The following is a 20976-nucleotide window of genomic DNA, read 5'->3' on the forward strand; positions in this document are numbered from 1 at the left end:
ATTTGCTCTGCAGCTCCCAAGGGCTCAGCGCCCACACACATGGAACACCATGGCAGTCCCGACGTCCCGTCATGATGTTACCACGAGAGTGTGCTCTGTCCCTTGGTCACTAACATTCAAACCAGGGAGATGATGTCTTAACCCTGGGGGGCTGGCATCCAGGCTGCAGGGACTTGGTGTGCCTGGGAGAAATCTAAGTATCCTTTACTGGAAGGGGGCCCACGAGGCACGTCCACACATTCTCTTTGTCTCCTGATCCAGCCCCAGGAAAGGACCACGAAATGCCAGCCCCCACAGACCCACCCATCACAACTCCCCAGCCTCCCACCAAGCCCCGCCTGGGGGAGCTGACCGTGACCGATGCCACTCCCAACTCCCTGCACCTCTCCTGGACTGTCCCCGAGGGCCAGTTTGACCACTTCCTGGTCCAGTACAAGAACGGGGACAGGCAGCCCAAGGCAGTGCGCGTACCGGGCTATGAGGATGCGGTCACCGTCTCAGGCCTGCAGCCAGACCACAAGTACAAGATGAACCTGTACGGCTTCCACGGTGGCCAGCGCGTGGGCCCGGTCTCTGCCATTGGGGTGACAGGTGAGTGGATGCTGGAAACCCCAGGGTGGGGCCGGTGGGAGGGTCTCCCTCTCCCAGGTGATGGGTGAGAGGGGTGCAGGAGGCCCTCTGCTCGAGGCTGAGCCATGGTGCCCTCCCGGGGCTCCCTGAAGCCTGAGGGGTCCTCCCCTGCAGAGTAGGGCCTCCATGAGCTGTGCTGGAGACTGTCCAGGGTTCCCCACAGCTGACCCTCAAGGCTCCCAGGCATGTTTGTGAGATGCAGCTGAGAAAAGCCCACCCAGCCCCAAGGATGGGCTTCCCTGAGCTGAATTTGGGGGCCCCCAGACATGATCACAGCTTCTCCATCCTTCTCCCAAGACCTGAGGACATCTCCTGGCGATCCTGCCTCACCTCCTCTGTGTCTGTCCTTCTCAGCTGCAGAGGAAGAGACCCCAAACCCCACCGAGGTGGAGGAGACGCCCAGCCCCACAGAACCCAGCACGGAGGCCCCGGAGCCCCCCGAGGAGCCCGTCCTGGGGGAGCTGACGGTCACAGGATCCTCCCCAGACTCGCTGAGCCTCTCCTGGACCGTCCCCCAGGGCCACTTCGACTCCTTCACTGTCCAGTACAAGGACGGGGACGGGCGGCCCCAGGTGGTGCGTGTCAGAGGTGACGAGAGCGAGGTCACGATCGGGGGCCTGGAGCCGGGGCGCAAGTACAAGATGCACCTGTACGGCCTGCACAGGGGACAGCGCGAGGGCCCCGTGTCCACCGTGGGCGTGACCGGTGAGTGGGGGCGGGAATCAGGGGTCTTCAGGGAGAACTGCCTTTTCTCTTGGGTACCCTGGATGACTGTTCTGTTCTTTTGCTCGTCCTAAGGATCCAAGCCTTGGCTCCCCATTTCATGCTTTTCCTCCAGGGCCCTGGGGTGTGGCCTGTGCCTAGGAGTTTAACATTTGCTAACCTGGAGCCTCATCATACACACTAGCATGACCTCCTTCTGATGATCAGCCGCTGGGCCCCTCTAAGAGTAAAGTGTGTCAGGTTCAGGCCAAGCACGCCCACACACACACACAAGAAGGAAAGAAACAGGACAGCATCCAACCACATTGGGATGATTCAATAATTAGGCAACATCTATAAGATGAACCATTATGCCATCACCAAAATGTTTTAGCATAAGACAATTATTTGATAATATTACATTGAAAAAGGAGCCACCAAATTTGGTAAGGATGCCAATAACAACCACTGGAAAATAACATGCATGGCCAGAAAACTGGAAGGAAACACATCTCACAGATGTGCATGGTTTGTAGGACAGGATAGAATGTTCCAGCCCTTTTTTTGTTTTATTCTAGTCTGTTGTTCTAAATTTTCTTTTATAATCAGGAAATATTTATTTTAAATATAATACCTTCTCCTCTCTTGTACTCCTTCCATCTTTTCCCCCATCACTCTTACAACTTATTTTATTTCTAATTCTGGAAAACTTATAATTTCTAGTCCCTAAGAAATTAGGGGGGCAAAAGCACAAGGTGAATTAAATTCTAAAAGGGCAGTCAGGATGGCTTTTCTAGGTCAGTGTCAGCCCAATTCTTTTTTTTTTTTTTAAATTAATTTCAGGGGTAAAACGTAGTGATTCATCAGTTGCATATAACACCCAGTGCTCATCATATGCCCTCCTTAATGCCCATCACCCAGTTACCGCAGCCCCCCAGCCCCCTCCCCTCCAGCAACCTCAGTTTGTTTCCCAGAGTTCAGCGTCTCTTATGGTTTGTCTCCCTCTCTGTTTTTATCTTATTTTATTTTTCTTTCCCTTCCCCTATGTTCATCTGTTTTGTTTCTTTTATTCCACATATCAGTGAGATCATATGATAATTGTCTTTCTCTGACTGACTCATTTCACTTAGCATAATACCCTCCAGTTCCATCCATGTTGATGCAAATGGCAAGATTTCATTCTTTTTGATGGTTGAGTAGTATTCCATTGTATATATATCCCATTCTTCTTTATCCATTTCTCTGTCGATGGACATCTGGGTTTTTTTTCCATAGTTGGGTATTGTGGACATTGGTGCTATAAACATTGGGGTGCAGGTGCCCCTTCAAATCACTATGTTTGTATCTTTTGGAAAAATGTGTAGTAGTTCAATTGCTTGGTCATAGGGTAGATCTATTCCTACCTTTTTGAGCAACCTCTGTACTGTTTTCCAGAGTGGCTGTACCAGCTTGCATTCCCACCAACAGTGTAGGAGGGTTCCCCTTTCTCTGCATCCTTAACAACATCTGTCGTTTCCTGACTTGTTAATTTTAGCCATTCTGACTGGTGTGAGGTGCTATCTCATTGTGGTTTTGATTTGGATTTCCCCGATGCCGAGCGATGTTGAGCACTTTTTCATGTGTCTGTTGGCCATTTGGATGTCTTCTTTGGAAAAATGTCTGTTCATGTCTTCTGCCCATTTCTTGATTGGATCATTTGTTCTTTGGGTTTTGAGTTTGATAAGGTCTTTATAGATTTTGGGTACTAGCCCTTTATCTGATAAGACATTTGCAAATATCTTCTCCCATTCTGTGGGTTGCCTCTTAGGTTTGTGACTGTTTCCTTTGCTGTGCAGAAGCTTTTTATCTGGATGGAGTCCCAATAGTTCATTTTTCCCTTTGGTTCCCTTGCCTTTGGAGACTTGCCTAGCAACACGTTGCTGCGGCTGAGGTCAAAGAGGTTGCTGCCTGTGTTCTCTTCTAGGATTTTGATGGACTCCTGTCTCACATTTAGGTCTTTCATCCATTTTGAGTCTATTTTTGTGTGTGGTGTAAGAGAATGGTCTAGTTTCATTCTTCTGCATGTGGCTGTCCAATTTTCCCAACACCATTTGTTGAAGAGACTGTCTTTTTTTCCATTGGACATTCTTTCCTGCTTTGTTGAACATTAGTTGACCATAGAGTTGAGGGCCCATTTCTGGGTTCTCTATTCAGTGTCAGCCCGATTCTGATGTCCCGTGAGAACAGAGTTCCTCTATGTGCCATGCGGGAGAGCCCGGCACCCCGAAGAGAGCCTCTCTGTAGGCCTGGGGCTCGCAACCTCTACAACACCAAGTGAGAGGCTCTGTGAGGTTCCGTCTCCTCTCCTGAAAATGCTCCAGACAGAGGAACGATTTCACACAGCCCCCCTGACTTCTGGGGGATGGGCCTCTTTTCTCTATATACATTCTCAGGAGTGTGGCAGGAGGGGGAGGATGGGAGAATGATCAGAAAATAGACATTAGAGGGGCACCTGGGTGGCTCAATCGGTTAAGCATCTGCCTTCGGCTCAGGTCATGATCCCAGGGTCCTGGGATCATGCCCCACATCTGGCTCCTGGCTCGGACGGGAGCCTGCTTCTCCCTCTCCCTCTGCCTCTCCCCCTGCTCATGCTCTCTCTCTCTCTCTGTCTCAAATGAATAAATACATTAAAAATCTTTAAAAAAGAGAAAATAGACATTAGAACAGCTCCCACCCTGAGGGAAAGCCGTTAATGCTCATCCACTGTTCAATGTTGTTACGGTCTGTCACAGTGGATCACAAGCACACACGAAGTAAGGAGGGCAGCTGAAGGAACCCACGGCCTTCTCCACAACCCCCACCAGATTATTAATTTTTAGAGTCCAGGGTTTCTTTCTCAGTACACGTTATTCTGGGGAAACGAGTATCAACATTGTGGAATACTTGAAAAATAGGGGAAAAAACCGATCAGAACACCTTTGGACGTGGTAACTGCCATTAATAATGATACCCATAGCACAGGCTCTCCCTAGCTTTCCATCCAGTGCATGTTCTCAAGCTGCAGAGCGTTCAGACAATTCTTGGCTCTTCCTTTGTTTTTGTACGTAAGTTACATCGTGAGCATTTATTTTGAGGCCACATACCCGGCATTAATCATCATTTAATGGTGATCTGACACTGCATGGTGAAAGTGCCATCGCAAAGTGAATCATCTTCTCGGGACCATTTGGGTCCCTGACACATTTTGCTGTCACAAATAATCCCACAACAGACTCCCATGGCGCAACTTTTTCATAATTTTCTTAGGACGGCTGCCCAATGGGATTATTGGGTCAAAAGAAATGAGTAGTATTGTGGCTCCTATACACACGTCTGAATTACCTTCTGGTGCCGGCTAATCAGTGTGTGAAGGGGATCGGGGCCTATCTCAGCGTGAACTCGGTAGTTCCCAGCCGGCTAACCCCCAGGTGCTCAGACTCGGCTCCACAGCTGGAGGAATGGACTGCTGCACCTTGTTGTCCTACTGACATGAGCAGCAGAGTTGACTACTAAGCCTCCATCCCCATGTCTTCTCTCAGCCCCCCGGGACCTTGTGGAGGAGACGCCCAGCCCCACAGAGCCCAGCACGGAGGCCCCGGAGCCCCCCGAGGAGCCCGTCCTGGGGGAGCTGACGGTCACAGGATCCTCCCCAGACTCGCTGAGCCTCTCCTGGACCGTCCCCCAGGGCCACTTCGACTCCTTCACTGTCCAGTACAAGGACGGGGACGGGCGGCCCCAGGTGGTGCGTGTCGGGGGTGACGAGAGCGAGGTCACGATCGGGGGCCTGGAGCCGGGGCGCAAGTACAAGATGCACCTGTACGGCCTGCACAGGGGACAGCGCGAGGGCCCCGTGTCCACCGTGGGCGTGACCGGTGAGTGGGGGTGAGACGGGGCCCCCGGGGAAGCCGGCCCTACAGGACTCTCCCTTTATTACTACGTGCATGAAAACACATATTCTAGGCAGCTCGTCTCTTTTGCACATCACATGGCCTGAGGATCTTGGTGAAGGGCAGATTCAGATGCCACAGGCGTGGGCTGGGGCCAGAGGTTCCACATCCCTGATGCGATGCTGATGCTGCTGGTCCGAGGACCACACTTTAGCAAAGCTGCTCACAACAAAGGAATTGGACGCTTTCTTAGAATTTGTTGGAGAGAGTTGTACTGGCATCTCTGATTCCACCCAGAGGCTTTGCCTCCCTGTAGTTCACTGGAGGCTGGGGGAGAAGACAGAGGGGGCTCAGGATGTAGCGTCCTGACCGAGACACCTCCAGGCCTCGTGGTTTGGGTGCTATCAGGCTTCTGATTCCCATGGGCCAACAAGATTGGGTGCCCTGAGCCAAGCACTGTGGGAGTTCACTGGGGTGAGCCTGATCGTGGCTCGAGATCGAGAGAGAAGTTGTTATCGTAATGGGGCTCCCGGGCGTGGGGAGACAGGCCGTGAACCAGCAATCAGGCAAAGGGGCATGTGCGTGTGACAGGAAGCCCTGGGGCCAGGCCAAGACTGGGCAGCATGCCTAAGCCAGCCTGCCCAGGGGTGTCCACGGGACAGCTGACACCTGAGGTTGGGCAGGCGTTCGCTTGGTGACAGAGTCAGATCCACATCACAGCTGGTGCCAGGGCCTAGAAACTAGGCCTGTCGCGGCCCATGAGAGGGACCGAGAGGATTCTGTGTGAGAGCCTCTGAGTGGGGGAGGGAGTCGTGAGATGGGGGTAGAGCAGCAGAGGCAGCTCAGAAGCCAGGGGCTCGTCCCGGGGGTAGACAGGGCTGTTGCCCGGTGAAGCTAAGGCCGACGCCGTCAGATGTGCAGTGGAAGGCTCGGCCTGGCCCCTGTGAGGAACGGACGGGGCAGGGAGGCAGGGAGCCCAGGAGGGACACGGTGACCCAGCTGAGAGGCGACGGGGCTGGGGTGGGACCCAAGCCAGCCTGGTGGGGCTGCAGGTGTGGGGAACCCAGGAGGAACTTAGCTGGCCACTCTGAGTCTGATGGCCGCTGGGGACAGGAGGAGATCCGGGAAGACTCCAGGTTTCTGGTTGGGGAAGGGAGTTCTGAGCTGTTCGGGAGCAACGGCATGAGCCAAGGGGAGTGAGATGCCAAGGAGACCCCAGTGGAGTGAGGCCCAGGGCACAGTGTGCAGGGGAGGTGGGTGCTGGAGAGAGCGGGAGAGGGGGCGGGCTGTGGGTAGGGGCAAGATGAGGGTAAGGGGCCGAGCAGGCTGGCATTAATGGACTGGGAAGGTGACACTCTGCTCCTTATTATCTTATTCTTGTAAGACACCCCCTTCTATGCTGACCTGCATGTCCTCACCTGTCCCTGTATGTCTCTGTCCACTTCCAGAATATGAAGCTATGACCACCGAAGCCCCATCCACCATGGCCCCTGAGCCTCCCACCAAGCCCCGCCTGGGGGAGCTGACCGTGACCGACGCCACTCCCGACTCCCTGCACCTCTCCTGGACTGTCCCCGAGGGCCAGTTTGACCACTTCCTGGTCCAGTACAAGAACGGGGACGGGCAGCCCAAGGCGGTGCGTGTACCGGGCTATGAGGATGCGGTCACCGTCTCAGGCCTGCAGCCAGACCACAAGTACAAGATGAACCTGTACGGCTTCCACGGTGGCCAGCGCGTGGGCCCGGTCTCTGCCATTGGGGTGACAGGTGAGTGGATGCTGGAAGCCCCAGGGTGGGACCGGTGGGAGGGTCTCCCTCTCCCAGGTGATGGGTGAGAGGGGTGCAGGAGGCCCTCTGCTCGAGGCTGAGCCATGGTGCCCTTTGTGCCTCCCCACCCCCTCCCGGGGCTCCCTGAGGCCTGAGGGGTCCTCCCCTGCAGAGTAGGGCCTCCATGAGCTGTGCTGGGGACTGTCTAGGGTTCCCCACAGCTGACCCTCAAGGCTCCCAGGCATGTTTGTGAGATGCAGCTGAGAAAAGCCCACCCAGCCCCAAGGATGGGCTTCTCTGAGCTGAATTTGGGGGCCCCCAGGCATGATCACAGCTTCTCCATCCTTCTCCCAAGACCTGAGGACATCTCCTGGGGATCCCACCTCACCTCCTCTGTGTCTGTCCTTCTCAGCTGCAGAGGAAGAGACCCCAAACCCCACCGAGGTGGAGGAGACGCCCAGCCCCACAGAACCCAGCACGGAGGCCCCGGAGCCCCCCGAGGAGCCCGTCCTGGGGGAGCTGACGGTCACAGGATCCTCCCCAGACTCGCTGAGCCTCTCCTGGACCGTCCCCCAGGGCCACTTCGACTCCTTCACTGTCCAGTACAAGGACGGGGACGGGCGGCCCCAGGTGGTGCGTGTCGGTGGTGACGAGAGCGAGGTCACGATCGGGGGCCTGGAGCCGGGGCGCAAGTACAAGATGCACCTGTACGGCCTGCACAGGGGACAGCGCGAGGGCCCCGTGTCCACCGTGGGCGTGACCGGTGAGTGGGGGTGAGACGGGGCCCCCGGGGAAGCCGGCCCTACAGGACTCTCCCTTTATTACCACGTGCATGAAAACACATATTCTAGGCAGCTCGTCTCTTTTGCACATCACATGGCCTGAGGATCTTGGTGAAGGGCAGATTCAGATGCCACAGGCGTGGGCTGGGGCCAGAGGTTCCACATCCCTGATGCGATGCTGATGCTGCTGGTCCGAGGACCACACTTTAGCAAAGCTGCTCACAACAAAGGAATTGGACGCTTTCTTAGAATTTGTTGGAGAGAGTTGTACTGGCATCTCTGATTCCACCCAGAGGCTTTGCCTCCCTGTAGTTCACTGGAGGCTGGGGGAGAAGACAGAGGGGGCTCAGGATGTAGCGTCCTGACCGAGACACCTCCAGGCCTCGTGGTTTGGGTGCTATCAGGCTTCTGATTCCCATGGGCCAACAAGATTGGGTGCCCTGAGCCAAGCACTGTGGGAGTTCACTGGGGTGAGCCTGATCGTGGCTCGAGATCGAGAGAGAAGTTGTTATCGTAATGGGGCTCCCGGGCGTGGGGAGACAGGCCGTGAACCAGCAATCAGGCAAAGGGGCATGTGCGTGTGACAGGAAGCCCTGGGGCCAGGCCAAGACTGGGCAGCATGCCTAAGCCAGCCTGCCCAGGGGTGTCCACGGGACAGCTGACACCTGAGGTTGGGCAGGCGTTCGCTTGGTGACAGAGTCAGATCCACGTCACAGCTGGTGCCAGGGCCTAGAAACTAGGCCTGTCGCGGCCCATGAGAGGGACCGAGAGGATTCTGTGTGAGAGCCTCTGAGTGGGGGAGGGAGTCGTGAGATGGGGGTAGAGCAGCAGAGGCAGCTCAGAAGCCAGGGGCTCGTCCCGGGGGTAGACAGGGCTGTTGCCCGGTGAAGCTAAGGCCGACGCCGTCAGATGTGCAGTGGAAGGCTCGGCCTGGCCCCTGTGAGGAACGGACGGGGCAGGGAGGCAGGGAGCCCAGGAGGGACACGGTGACCCAGCTGAGAGGCTACGGGGCTGGGGTGGGACCCAAGCCAGCCTGGTGGGGCTGCAGGTGTGGGGAACCCAGGAGGAACTTAGCTGGCCACTCTGAGTCTGATGGCCGCTGGGGACAGGAGGAGATCTGGGAAGACTCCAGGTTTCTGGTTGGGGAAGGGAGTTCTGAGCTGTTCGGGAGCAACGGCATGAGCCAAGGGGAGTGAGATGCCAAGGAGACCCCAGTGGAGTGAGGCCCAGGGCACAGTGTGCAGGGGAGGTGGGTGCTGGAGAGAGCGGGAGAGGGGGCGGGCTGTGGGTAGGGGCAAGATGAGGGTAAGGGGCCGAGCAGGCTGGCATTAATGGACTGGGAAGGTGACACTCTGCTCCTTATTATCTTATTCTTGTAAGACACCCCCTTCTATGCTGACCTGCATGTCCTCACCTGTCCCTGTATGTCTCTGTCCACTTCCAGAATATGAAGCTATGACCACCGAAGCCCCATCCACCATGGCCCCTGAGCCTCCCACCAAGCCCCGCCTGGGGGAGCTGACCGTGACCGACGCCACTCCCGACTCCCTGCACCTCTCCTGGACTGTCCCCGAGGGCCAGTTTGACCACTTCCTGGTCCAGTACAAGAACAGGGACGGGCAGCCCAAGGCGGTGCGCGTACCGGGCTATGAGGATGGGGTCACCGTCTCAGGCCTGCAGCCAGACCACAAGTACAAGATGAACCTGTACGGCTTCCACGGTGGCCAGCGCGTGGGCCCGGTCTCTGCCATTGGGGTGACAGGTGAGTGGATGCTGGAAGCCCCAGGGTGGGACCGGTGGGAGGGTCTCCCTCTCCCAGGTGATGGGTGAGAGGGGTGCAGGAGGCCCTCTGCTCGAGGCTGAGCCATGGTGCCCTTTGTGCCTCCCCACCCCCTCCCGGGGCTCCCTGAGGCCTGAGGGGTCCTCCCCTGCAGAGTAGGGCCTCCATGAGCTGTGCTGGGGACTGTCCAGGGTTCCCCACAGCTGACCCTCAAGGCTCCCAGGCATGTTTGTGAGATGCAGCTGAGCAAGCCCACTCAGCCCCAAGGATGGGCTTCTCTGAGCTGAATTTGGGGGCCCCCAGACATGATCACAGCTTCTCCATCCTTCTCCCAAGACCTGAGGACATCTCCTGGCGATCCTGCCTCACCTCCTCTGTGTCTGTCCTTCTCAGCTGCAGAGGAAGAGATCCCAAACCCCACCGAGGTGGAGGAGACACCCAGCCCCACAGAACCCAGCACGGAGGCCCTGGAGCCCCCCGAGGAGCCCGTCCTGGGGGAGCTGACGGTCACAGGATCCTCCCCAGACTCGCTGAGCCTCTCCTGGACCGTCCCCCAGGGCCACTTCGACTCCTTCACTGTCCAGTACAAGGACGGGGACGGGCGGCCCCAGGTGGTGCGTGTCGGGGGTGACGAGAGCGAGGTCACGATCGGGGGCCTGGAGCCGGGGCGCAAGTACAAGATGCACCTGTACGGCCTGCACAGGGGACAGCGCGAGGGCCCCGTGTCCACCGTGGGCGTGACCGGTGAGTGGGGGTGGGGACCTGTCCCCAAGGTCTCCTTCCATTTTCTCTTGCTTTCCCGTTTGGATCTCAGCACTCCTCACAGATGGTCCTTTAGATCCGTCTCCTTTCCCATATGGCACTAATGATCCTGCCTCATCCTTTAGTTGAGTGAGCTTGATGGAGACTGTGTTCTCGGTCAGTTGGCATGTACCCTGTGCTTCATAAATTTTGCCTGTGTTCTTAAACTTGCTTATTCATATATGGGCTCCTCAGGCTCCCCAACGGGGTATTTTAGTGGCTCAGAACGTGGCTGCAGAACCAGATTCTCTGGGTTTGATTCCTGCTCTGCATGTACTGACTGTGTAAATTCACGAACATTTCTTAACTTCTCTGCGCCGCAGACCCTCGCAAAATGGGGAGGATGATACTAACGGCGCGTAGCTCGTGTGTCGTGTGAGGGGCACGTGTGCTGCTGTGTGAGCTGCTTACCGCCGTGCTGGCGACACATCAGGCACTTTAGAAGAGCTTGTTACAAAGCATTTTCTTCATAGTCTGGGGAAAGCACGCCCTCTCTGGCGAAGGGTCCTGCCTTTGACCCCTCAGCCTCCTGTGCTCTGTTCCAGCCTCCCTGCCTGCAGAGCGCCCTGTGGCACCCCGCCTGGGGGAGCTGGCTGTGGCAGCCGTGGCCTCCGACACAGTGGGCCTGTCGTGGACGGTGGCCCAGGGCTACTTCGACTCCTTCCTGGTCCAGTACAAGGATGTGCAGGGCCAGCCCCAGGCGGTGCCTGTGGGTGGGCACCTCCGTGAGATCAGCATTTCGGGCCTGGACCCGGCCCGCAAGTACAAGTTCCTCCTCTTCGGCCTCCAGGATGAGAAACGCCACGGCCCAGTGTCTGCAGAGGCCAAGACGCGTGAGTGGAGGCGGGAGGCCACCTTTGGCGCTAGGGCCTCCTGGGTGTGCCTCGCCCCCTTGTGGCGACAGTCAGACTTTCCTGTTTCTATGCTCCACACTCCCGCGGCAGGGCCTCCGCACCTGTTTATGTACCAGGCCTGGTGAAATCCAGGTCCAGAGCTCCCCGCTTAGCCCTCGTTCTCGTCCTTCTCTCTGCTCTTCCTCCATCCTGACAGACGCTGCCTTCTTCCCTGGCTCGTCTTTCGTCCCTACTCCTCTGCTGCCCCACCTCCTGCCATGTGGCCCAGCCACCCCGTCCCAGCTCCCAAGACCAGCTCCCAGAGCCGCAACACCCTGAGGAAGCTCTGTCAGTCTCTGTCACTCTCCACACACCTCTCTCTCTTCTGCAGTCTCAGACACGAAACCTCCCCGCCTCGGGGAGCTGACAGTGACGGACCTGAGCCCGGACTCCGTGACCCTCTCGTGGGCGGTCCCCGAGGGTGAATTCGACTCCTTCGTGGTCCAGTACAAGGACAGGGACGGGCAGCCCCGGGTGGTGCCCGTGGCCGCAGACCAGCGCGAGGTCACCGTGCCCGGCCTGGAGCCCAGCAGGAAGTACAGGTTCCTGCTCTACGGACTTCAGGATGGGAAGAGATGCAGCCCAGTCTCTGTGGAGGCAAAGACGGGTGAGCCCCAGCCGAGCCCCAGCCCTCCACCACACCTTCTCTAGAGCTGCCTCCTATCGTGCCCCCAGAGCTGGCCGCCCCCCGGCCTATCCATGCCTCCAGCCTTTATTCTCCAGCCTCAGCCTTTGCAGCAGCAAAAGCAAACATTTACTGAGTCTCGGTCACACGCCAGGCACTATTCTAAGTATGTTACATGCATTATTCCCTCATTCACTGACTGCTCGATGTCATAAAAAGAATCCAGTCTTTGGAGCCAAGCAGACCTGTGTTCAAATTCCGATTGCCGGTGGTGTGGCCACGGACAAGCCACTTCCTTCCCTCGAACCGCAGTTTCCGTACCTGCGTAGGCATAATAAATACGATCAGCACTCCGTAAATGTTCCCATCCTCTTCCCTCCGTCCCAGCTGAGGCAGGAGGTGGAAAATATGGAAGGGTTTGGCTGCAGAAAGACTATGGAAAAATCTGGTGTCATTGTGCCCATTACTCAGCCCCCTGAGGAAAGGGTGGAGGTGGGTCACTGACCCTTATCCCACTCCCAGGACCGTGAGTCATCCTGGCCGGATGGGGATGGAGCACAGGGTCAGTTGGGGCCTGGGACCCTGAGACTGCATAATTCTCTTCCCTAAGCCCCCATTATGGGGAGTGGATACAGGCTTCTCTGACCCCATCAGCCAGCGCCCATCCCCACCGAGGCAAGTCTCTTCTGCGTTCTGCCCTCCATTCTCCCAGTGCTGCCCCACCCTGCTGCCCTGGTCCAGGGGTGGTAGTGCAGGGCTGAGGAAGTGGGTAGAAGGATGGCCCGGGCTGATAGCAAGGGAGGGGGAGGTCATAGCCAAGCTCTGGGAGCCCATCAGCTTGGCTGGCTGCCCAGCCCAGCTCTCAGTGTTTGGGGGTGTCTCCCTGACAACCCAGATACGCTCCGGGAGCCTTTCTGGGCTCCAGCCGCATCCCTGCTCAGGGGGTCAGGGGCCAGGGAGAAACTGAGGCCCTTCTCTACACCCCCAGGGGCCCTATCTCACAAGGTGATCTTTTATGCATTTACTGCACCCTGATAACAGCAGGGAGGGAGTGGGGGCAGGAAGGATTTAGGGCAGTGGCCTCCGGAGGAGAGATCAAGCTGCTCACTGCCCTTCCTTTGGGCAGATTGAAGCCACACTGCAGGGACCCTTTCCTAGACCCTCATGCCTCCCAGAAGTTGCCAGGGCTGGGGTAGAGGTAGCTCTTGACTAAGAGTTTCCCCTCCCGCTCTCTCTACAGCCCCCCTGGAGCACCCACCCCGCCTTGGGGAGCTGACAGTGACAGATGAGACCCCAGACTCCCTGCGCCTCTCATGGACGGTGGCCCAGGGCCTCTTTGATTCCTTTGTGGTCCAGTACAGGGACCCAGCTGGGCAGCCCCGGGCAGTGCCTGTGGCCAAAGACCAGCAGGAAGTCACCATAGAGGGCCTGGAGCCTGGCAGGCAATACAAGTTTCTGCTGTATGGGATCCACGGAGGACAGCGCCTGGGCCCCATCTCCGTCCTGGGAGTGACAGGTGAGCAGGAGCCTGAAGGGACAACAGGAGCGGGCCTGGGGCATAAGGAGGCCTGCCCAGGGCTCGGGAAGGAAGGGAAGTGCGGTTCGGCCGGCTTCGGTGGTAACCAAGGAGTCCGTGGAGGCAGGCGCAGGGCAAGGCCCTGACAGCGGCCCCAGGCCTCCCAACCCCCACCCCGTCCCTCTCCTGAGGCGGCTCTTACCAGATGGGGGCAAACCCCCTCCTGTGGATGAGTCAGGAGCCTTTTCTCTCAAATGGAAAATAACTGGAGAAGGACATAGGCGAGGGGCGCTGAAGGAGTGGCCTCCTCCGCGGGAGGTGTTGACACCCTCCCCTAGGGAGTGGCCAGCACCCCGAGGTGAGGCACGAGAGGCCGTGGAGGTGGAGAAAGGGAAGCGAGTGTGGGACGGACCCAGCAAGCCATCCCACAGAGGGGTGATGGGGCCACAGTGCTGGCGCTCCAAGGGGCCCAGAGGTGGCAGGACTCAGTGCCAGGGCAGGGAAATGGCAGATTCACAGGAAGGAAGGTGCCAGAAGAGCCTCGCTCCCCTCCTGCTCAGCTTCTCCCCTGGGCTTCTCCCACGCAGCCCCCTGGCGCCCAGCCACAGAGGCCCCCGAGCCCCCCGCAGGGCCCCAGCTAAGGACACTGGCAGTGAGCGACATAACCCCAGACTCCCTGCGCCTCTTATGGAGTGTGGCCCAGGGCCCCTTTGAGTCCTTCGTGGTCCAGTATCAGGACACAGACGGGCAGCCCCAGGCCTTGCTCGTGGGCGGCAACCAGAACAAGGTGCAAGTGTCAGGCCTGGAGCCCAGCACTGCCTACAAGTTCTTCCTCTACGGCCTCCACGAAGGGAAGCGCCTGGGGCCTGTCTCGGCCGAGGGCACCACAGGTACCGGCAGGCCAGGGCCCTCTATCTAGGCCTCACCCACCTCTGGACTGGGACCGACAGGGCTAACGGGGGTGCCCAGACGTGCTGACTGTAGAGAAAGAACATGAGGAGGGCCCCAGAAGGAGGAAGGGTGCCCCAGCAGCCTTCGGCTCTACGCACACCTGCTCACTATGGGTCCTACCTGGGAGCGCCCGCCCCTCATTAGCTCCATTTCACAGAGGAGAAACTCGGGGCCGGGGTGGGGCGGTGCCAGAGCCCTGCCCCAGGCCACGGAGGTGGTGTGCTTCTGTCTCCCACCCGCTCTGTGCAGGGCCTGCTCCTGCCGGCCTGACCCCAGGGGAGCCAGGGCCCCGCCTGTCCCAGCTGTCGGTGACCGATGTGACCACCAGTTCGCTGCGGCTCGACTGGGAGGCCCCATCGGAGGCCTTTGACTCCTTCCTGCTCCGCTTCGGGGTCCCATCCCCAAGCACCCTGGAGCCGCACCTGCGTCCCCTGCAGCAGCGGGAGCTGACAGTGCCGGGGTCGCGGCGCTCTGCCGTGCTCCGGGACCTGCACCCGGGGACCCTGTACAGCCTGACGTTGTATGGGCTGCGTGGGCCCCATAAGGCCGACAGCATCCAGGGCACGGCCCGCACCCTCAGCCCAGGTGAGGCCCCACAGTGGGCACCTTCGTGTGCTGCCCCGAAGTGAGGGGTCTCTGTACTTTGTAGGGCGGGACCTAGTGCCTCAGCCAGAGGGGAGCTTGGTGAGTGGGGCAGGGCTGGGAGGCGTCTACAGAGACTTCCTCTCCTGGGTCTAGAGGAAAGGGGTGGGGAGCAGGGGCCCAGGAAGAGGCAGGGGTGGGGATCTTGGGGTGGCAGCCTCCCTGCCCCGTGCCCTCACCCACGTTCCTCGGCACACCCCTCCCCGCAGTTCTGGAAAGCCCCCGTGACCTTCAGTTCAGCGAAATCGGGGAAACCTCGGCCCAGGTCAGCTGGATGCCTCCAGCATCCAGAGTGGACAGTTTCAAAGTTTCCTACCAGCTGGCAGATGGAGGTGACACCCTTTTGCCCGTGTCCTCGTTTGCCCTCACCTCTCCTGCTCCCTGCGCCCTGCTCACCCTGCTTGCTTCCCGGGGCAAACTGCCGAGCCCACTGTGTTTGCAGGTGAGCCGCGGAGTGTGCGGGTGGATGGCCGCACGCAGACCCGGAAACTCAAGGGGCTGAGCCCGGGCTCTCACTATGAGGTGACCGTGGTCTCTGTCCGTGGCTTTGAGGAGAGTGAGCCTCTCACCGGCTTCCTCACCACAGGTAAGATGGACTAGGCCCCAGGCAGGAGGTGGGGGGAGAATGAATGGGGAAGAGGGAAGGCGTGAGAGGCTTGAACTGTGGACCAGAGGCCAGCGGAGCCTGGGAAGGTGAGGGCTGAAGAGGCGGGCAGGGGACAGCTCTGAGCCCCCTCCCTTCTCCCAGTTCCTGACGGCCCCACTCAGCTTCGAGCGCTGAACTTGACGGAGGGATCGGCTCTGCTGCACTGGAAGCCGCCCCAGGCCCCTGTGGACAAGTATAACGTCCGTGTCACAGCCTCAGGGGGTGAGCGGGGCTGAGGCCTCTGGCGGGGACTTGTTGGGGGGGAGGGGCTCCGGCAGGGTGAAGGGGGGCAGATGCTGATGCTCACCCCACTCCCAGCCCCCTCACTACAGGCCTCAGCCCCGGGCAGTGCGGTGGAGTACCCTCTGAGTGGCCTGGAGCTGCACACCAACTACACAGCGACCGTGCGTGGTCTTCGGGGCCCCAACGTCACCTCCCCAGCCAGCATCACCTTCACCACAGGTGCAGCCTGGGAGGTGTGCGCGACGGGGGGAGGGGAGGTTCCAGGGAGCTAGGATGGGCCTTGTCTCCATCTTCTCTTCCCATCTTCCCCTCCCAGGGTTGGAGGCCCCCCAGGACCTGGAGGCCAAGGAAGTGACCCCCCGCACGGCCCTGCTCATTTGGACAGAGCCCCAAGTCCCTCCAACCAGCTACCTGCTCAGTTTCAACACCCCTGGTGAACAGACCCAGGTGCCCCCATCCCTCCCTCACTCCCAGGTTCCATTCCAGGAAGTGCTGCCCCCTCCTCTGCCTCTCGCGGCGGGGCTCCCCGTCCCCTGACCTGCTCCTCGTCTGTCCACAGGAGATCCTGCTCCCAGGAGGGGTCACCTCTCACCAGCTCCTGGGCCTCTTCCCCTCCACCCCCTACAGCGTGTGGCTCCGGGCTATGTGGGGCGAGAGCCTCACACCGCCTGTGTCCACCTCCTTCACCACTGGTATTTGGGCACTGGGACAAATTTGGTCAGGGGCTGAGCGGGCAGCAGGGGTCTAGGGTTTGGGAAAAGGACCGGCCCCTCATTCTCCTCTCCCCAGGTGGACTTCCGATCCCCTTCCCTCGGGACTGTGGGGAGGAGATGCAGAACGGAGCCCGCACCTCAAGGGCCACCACCATCTTCCTCAATGGCAACCGCGAGCGGCCCCTGGACGTGTTTTGTGACATGGAGACCGATGGGGGCGGCTGGCTGGTGGGTGGCACACGGAAGCCCAGGGGTCTGCCCGGGGCAGGGGCTGCCGTGCCAGCAGCCATAGGCCGATGGTGCCTCCGCCCGCTTCCCAGGTGTTCCAGCGCCGCATGGACGGACAAACGGACTTCTGGAGGGACTGGGAGGACTACGCCCACGGCTTTGGCAACATCTCCGGGGAGTTCTGGCTGGGTCAGTGCCTCACAGGGCTGGGGGCCAGGGAAGGGACGGAGGCCCTGTGGACACCAGGACCCTGAGGAGAGCACTGTCCCTCCCCCCAGGCAATGAGGCCCTGCACAGCCTGACAGACGCGGGCGACTACTCCATGCGCGTGGACCTGCGGGCCGGGGACGAGGCCGTGTTCGCGCAGTACGACTCCTTCCGGGTCGACTCGGCGGCCCAGTACTACCGCCTTCATTTGGAGGGCTACCACGGCACGGCAGGTTAGGGGCGGGCCGGGGGGCGGGTGGGGAGGTGGGGCGGGGGGGGGAGGCCCTCACTGCTCCTCTCACACCTGTCCAGGCGACTCCATGAGCTACCACAGTGGCAGTGTCTTTTCTGCCCGGGATCGAGACCCCAACAACCTGCTCATCTCCTGCGCTGTGTCGTACCACGGGGCCTGGTGGTACAAGAACTGCCACTACGCCAACCTCAACGGGCTCTACGGGAGCACAGTGGACCACCAGGTGAGGGGCCTGGGGGGCAGCAGCGAGCTGGGCGGTGGCGGGGGGGTTCACCCCGCTGGGGTGCGACAGGACAAGCTCCCCAGCCGCTTGGTGCCTCAGGACCCTCATCTGTGAAATGGGACAATAATGCCAATCTCACCAAGTTATCTTGAGGGAGATATGAGCACGATTTATTGGACGTAGAGGGCCAGCTCAGATGAAGCCTCAGGCCTTGGCAGTTGAGGATCATGAAGTCGGTGGGGGGTGGGAGAGGGGTTGATTTCTGGGAACCATCTCCCCAGAGGGGCAGGGGTGGGAGCAGATGGGATGTGTGGCTTTGACTCTGTCTCGACATCTCCTCTCCCAGGGGGTGAGCTGGTACTACTGGAAGGGCTTCGAGTTCTCTGTGCCCTTCACGGAAATGAAGCTGAGGCCAAGAAGCTACCGGCCCCCAGCGGCCCAGGGAGGCTGACCGCCGCTCGCCTCTCGGGCGCCCCAGAATGACTGCCGAGCACTGAGGGGTCGCGCTCAGAGAAGAGCCCGGGGCCACTGTGACCATCCAGCCACCGGAGGGAGCCTTCTCCATCTGCGATCTCACAGCACCATGTTTACAGGGGGGGAGGGCAGGGGTTTGTACGGGGAGTAATAAAAGGGGAAACTGAGGCATGCGTGCGGCCGGCGTGCGTCCCGCCCTGTCACGGGTGCTGGCCCGGCGCCCGGGCCCCTGCGCCCCGGGGCTGCAGCCGCACCTGGAAAGGCCGCACGGTGAGGTTGACGCCGCCGCGGGGCCGGGGCTGCAGGGAGGGCAGGGCGCCGGCGGGCGGCAGCAGCGTGAAGGCCCGCAGCAGCTGCGCCAGCACCACGCGCAGCTCCAGGCGCGCCAGCGGCTCCCCCAGGCACACGCGGGCCCCGCAGCCGAAGGCCAGCACTCTGGGGCGGGCGCCGGGGGCCAGGAAGCGATCTGTGGGCACAAGGACAGAACCCGGGGTTCTGTAGCCGCGGGGACCGGCCTCTGGCGCCCCCACGCCGTGGGCGCCCTCCCCGCCACGCACCCGGCCGGAACTCGTGTGGCCGCTCCCAGACCGTCTCGTCTAAGTGGGCGCCTTGCAGGTTGGGGATGACAACCGTGCCCTCAGGGATGTCGTAGCCCAAGATGCTGAGGGGAGGGTGGAGTCAGAGGCCTGCCAGGACCCCTCCCTCCCCCCCACCCCCCCAGCCCCGGCTTGGCCCCACTCATCCCCAGCCCTCGGGAGCCACCTGCTAGGCCGCGTGGCACGGTGCGGCAAGGCCAGGGGCACGACGGGCCGCAGGCGCAGCACCTCAGCGATGGTGGCCGTGAGCAAGGGCAGCCGTGCGGGGTCTCTGTATGGGACTCGGGAGCCTGACGCTCCAGGGCCCAGCTCACGATCCAGCTCTTCCTGCAGTCTCTGCTGAATCTGGGAAATGGGAGCAAGCCTGGTGTCTGGGGCCGGGACCCTGAACCGCCCCCTGGAGCAAACCGCCCCCCCGCAAGTGTCCGAGCCGATCAGGAGAAGCCAGCCCCCGGGTGAACACAGCCCTCGCACGCTGGGGGCGGGGGGGGGGGGGGGCGGGCAGTGAGCTGAGGTCCCGGGGCCCCAGCCAGGCCACCCCCAGGGTGCACCTCAGGGTGGTGAAGCAAGAAGGCCACGGCCCAGGAGAGGGTGGTCGCCGTGGTCTCAGTGCCACCAATGAACAGGTCCACCACAGACATATGCACGTGTCCTTCAAGGAGCTGTCCGCGGCCCTCCCCTGCTCTTGGCTTGCCCACTCGTTGGAGCATATAGTCAGTCATGTCCCTCCACTGGCCTGCCACCATGCTCTCCTATGGAGGGGAGGAGGGCCCGGCCTCAGCGCCTGGCTTGGCGAGAAGGCTCTCGGGAGCCACGGGCCCCGGACCGGTGGGATGCTGAAGAACCTGCCCAGCTCTGGGGCAGTAGGATCCCAGGCTGTGGGCTGCGGGGGCGCCGGGGACGCACAGCCTTCCCACCTTGTGCTGCCTCAGCTGCTTCTCTACCATGTGGTCCCTGTTCTCCAAGGCCTGCTTCAGCCTGCGGAGGCCTGGGTTGGGGAAGAACTGGGGCAGGGAGCAAGATGGTGTAGCCCCAGGCAAGGAAGCCTGTCCCCCCCCCCCCAGCCCCTCTCTCTCCCAGGACCCAGCGAGTCTGGGCTCCACCTCCTCACCCTGAGAAAGGGAACGATGTCCAAGATTTGGACGGACCAGTGCTCCCAGGTTTTCATCAAGTCCTGGACACAATCATGAAAGGCATGTACTAAGGTGTCCTCCTGCCCCCCCCCAAAAAAGAGGGAATCGTTTCAGTTCAGGACCAGAGAGAGAGTCAGGGAGGGGCCAAGGAAGGGCCCCAGCATATGGAGGGCAGGGAACCTTGACCTGGTCTCCAAAGGTGAGGTGACAGATGATGGTGCAGGTGAGGAAAGAGAACTCCTTCTGGATGGCCACAGGGGTGCCGGCCTGGGCTCTCATGCGCTGCAGAGAAGGGGCTGGGACTAAACGGGCCGGGCCGGGCCAGGGAGCTGCCGGGACAGGGGAGGCGGGCGGGGGCGACTGTGGGAGTGCACCCTCACCTCACAGAACTCCTGGGTCAGCTGCTCCACCAGCCCCTCTGTGGAGTCGAGGAGGCCCAGCAGCAGGGCTGAGCGGGTGAGTTTCTTGTGAGCCTTCCAGAGCAGGGAGTAGTCCCCGAGGGAGAGGTCCTGGTAGTGCTGAGACACCAGCTTATCTGCGAGTAGGAGAGGGGTCGAGCTGACCACGGAAGCCACGGGCCTGACCTCCCCTGCCTCCGCCAGCCCGTTTCTTCCCTCGAGAACCGCCCCGACCCTTACAGGACGCTGTCTGGGGTCTGCCGGCAAAGTCCACCCATTTCCTGATCATGGCTTCCTCGATGGTCCTCTTGGAGTTCAGCACCACCACATCTGGGGGAGGGCCAAAGTGGGGCGTCAGCAGGGAGGGGACCCCTCCTCCCCTCCGTGGCGGGGGCGGGGGAGGGGGGCCGGGGCAGACGCACCTCTCAGCCCCAGGCGGAGCCTGTAGACAGGCCCCAGTTTCTGGGTCAGACCCAGCAGGTAGAGGGGAAGGTTGGGCCGCAGCAGGTGCAGGAAGCCGGGCACAAGAGGTGGGAGGTGGAGGCTGCGGAGCTTCCACTTGTGCCACAGCAGGCGGGCGCCAGCCAGCACGGGCAGCAGCAGCAGCCCGAGGAGGAGCATGGCCAGAGCCCCGGGCAAGGCCCTGGCTGGGCCACTTATAGTGTCGGCGGCCCCTGCACCCATCTTGCTGCTCTGACTCCTTCCCTCGGCTCCCTGCCCACTGCCCCGCCCACGTATCCTGGAGGGGCACCAGTCCCCCCTGGCCTTGGGCAGTCCACATGTCAAAGAACCGGCCTTTCATCCATCAAGAAGAAAGGAAGGGGGATGCGGCCGTGACCTTTCTCCCGCAGCCAGGATCGGTTTCCTGG

At 60.5% G+C, this 20976-nt stretch overlaps 2 protein-coding genes across 8 annotated transcripts in view; one reads left to right on the top strand and one right to left on the bottom strand.

Annotated features, from left to right (window-relative positions):
- TNXB (tenascin XB) overlaps nt 1–18147 on the top strand; it is a 55993-nt gene extending 37846 nt beyond the window's left edge. For 5 of the 6 annotated variants that reach the window (XM_036108201.2, XM_036108203.2, XM_036108206.2 and 2 more), the window contains 23 exons: nt 262–591; nt 985–1335; nt 4890–5222; nt 6686–7003; nt 7416–7766; nt 9230–9547; nt 9959–10309; nt 10912–11199; nt 11591–11866; nt 13125–13400; nt 13988–14290; nt 14601–14936; nt 15203–15325; nt 15436–15579; nt 15742–15861; nt 15958–16101; nt 16199–16329; nt 16442–16574; nt 16672–16823; nt 16916–17012; nt 17102–17263; nt 17343–17506; nt 17853–18147. In XM_036108201.2, the coding sequence (XP_035964094.2) occupies nt 262–591; nt 985–1335; nt 4890–5222; nt 6686–7003; nt 7416–7766; nt 9230–9547; nt 9959–10309; nt 10912–11199; nt 11591–11866; nt 13125–13400; nt 13988–14290; nt 14601–14936; nt 15203–15325; nt 15436–15579; nt 15742–15861; nt 15958–16101; nt 16199–16329; nt 16442–16574; nt 16672–16823; nt 16916–17012; nt 17102–17263; nt 17343–17506; nt 17853–17957 (5306 nt within the window). In that variant the 3' untranslated portion in view covers nt 17958–18147. The remainder of the gene's footprint in view (nt 1–261; nt 592–984; nt 1336–4889; nt 5223–6685; nt 7004–7415; nt 7767–9229; nt 9548–9958; nt 10310–10911; nt 11200–11590; nt 11867–13124; nt 13401–13987; nt 14291–14600; nt 14937–15202; nt 15326–15435; nt 15580–15741; nt 15862–15957; nt 16102–16198; nt 16330–16441; nt 16575–16671; nt 16824–16915; nt 17013–17101; nt 17264–17342; nt 17507–17852) is intronic. The other variant, XM_036108204.2, reaches the window with a different exon arrangement.
- On the bottom strand, nt 18138–20734 carry CYP21A2 (cytochrome P450 family 21 subfamily A member 2). 2 transcript variants are annotated; one of them, XM_078055536.1, is made up of 10 exons: nt 20530–20734; nt 20348–20437; nt 20090–20244; nt 19890–19991; nt 19688–19789; nt 19494–19580; nt 19128–19328; nt 18743–18921; nt 18538–18641; nt 18138–18446 (listed from the first exon to the last, which is right to left on the bottom strand). In XM_078055536.1, exons 1-10 carry the CDS (start codon nt 20726–20728, stop codon nt 18181–18183), a joined length of 1485 nt encoding a protein of 494 aa, XP_077911662.1. In that variant the 5' UTR covers nt 20729–20734; the 3' UTR covers nt 18138–18180. The 2 variants fall into 2 exon arrangements, with proteins under 2 accessions (XP_077911662.1, XP_077911663.1); XM_078055537.1 differs by lacking the exon at nt 20348–20437.
- Nucleotides 20735–20976: the final 242 nt, after the last annotated feature.

This window comes from Halichoerus grypus, chromosome 9 (assembly GCF_964656455.1).
Source record: "Halichoerus grypus chromosome 9, mHalGry1.hap1.1, whole genome shotgun sequence".
NCBI classification, from domain to species: domain Eukaryota; kingdom Metazoa; phylum Chordata; class Mammalia; order Carnivora; family Phocidae; genus Halichoerus; species Halichoerus grypus.

What these genes read in the sequence shown, in the direction of transcription:
- CYP21A2 (XM_078055536.1), bottom strand. Translation starts at nt 20,728, where the DNA reads ATGCTCCTCCTCGGGCTGCTGCTGCTGCCCGTGCTGGCTGGCGCCCGC. An exon ending in CAGACCCCAGACAGCGTCCT is followed by an intron (nt 20,245 to 20,347) that starts GTAAGGGTCGGG and finishes TCCTACTCGCAG; the next exon opens with ATAAGCTGGTGTCTCAGCAC. An exon ending in CCTTTGGAGACCAGGTCAAG is followed by an intron (nt 19,790 to 19,889) that starts GTTCCCTGCCCT and finishes GGGGGGGGGCAG; the next exon opens with GAGGACACCTTAGTACATGC.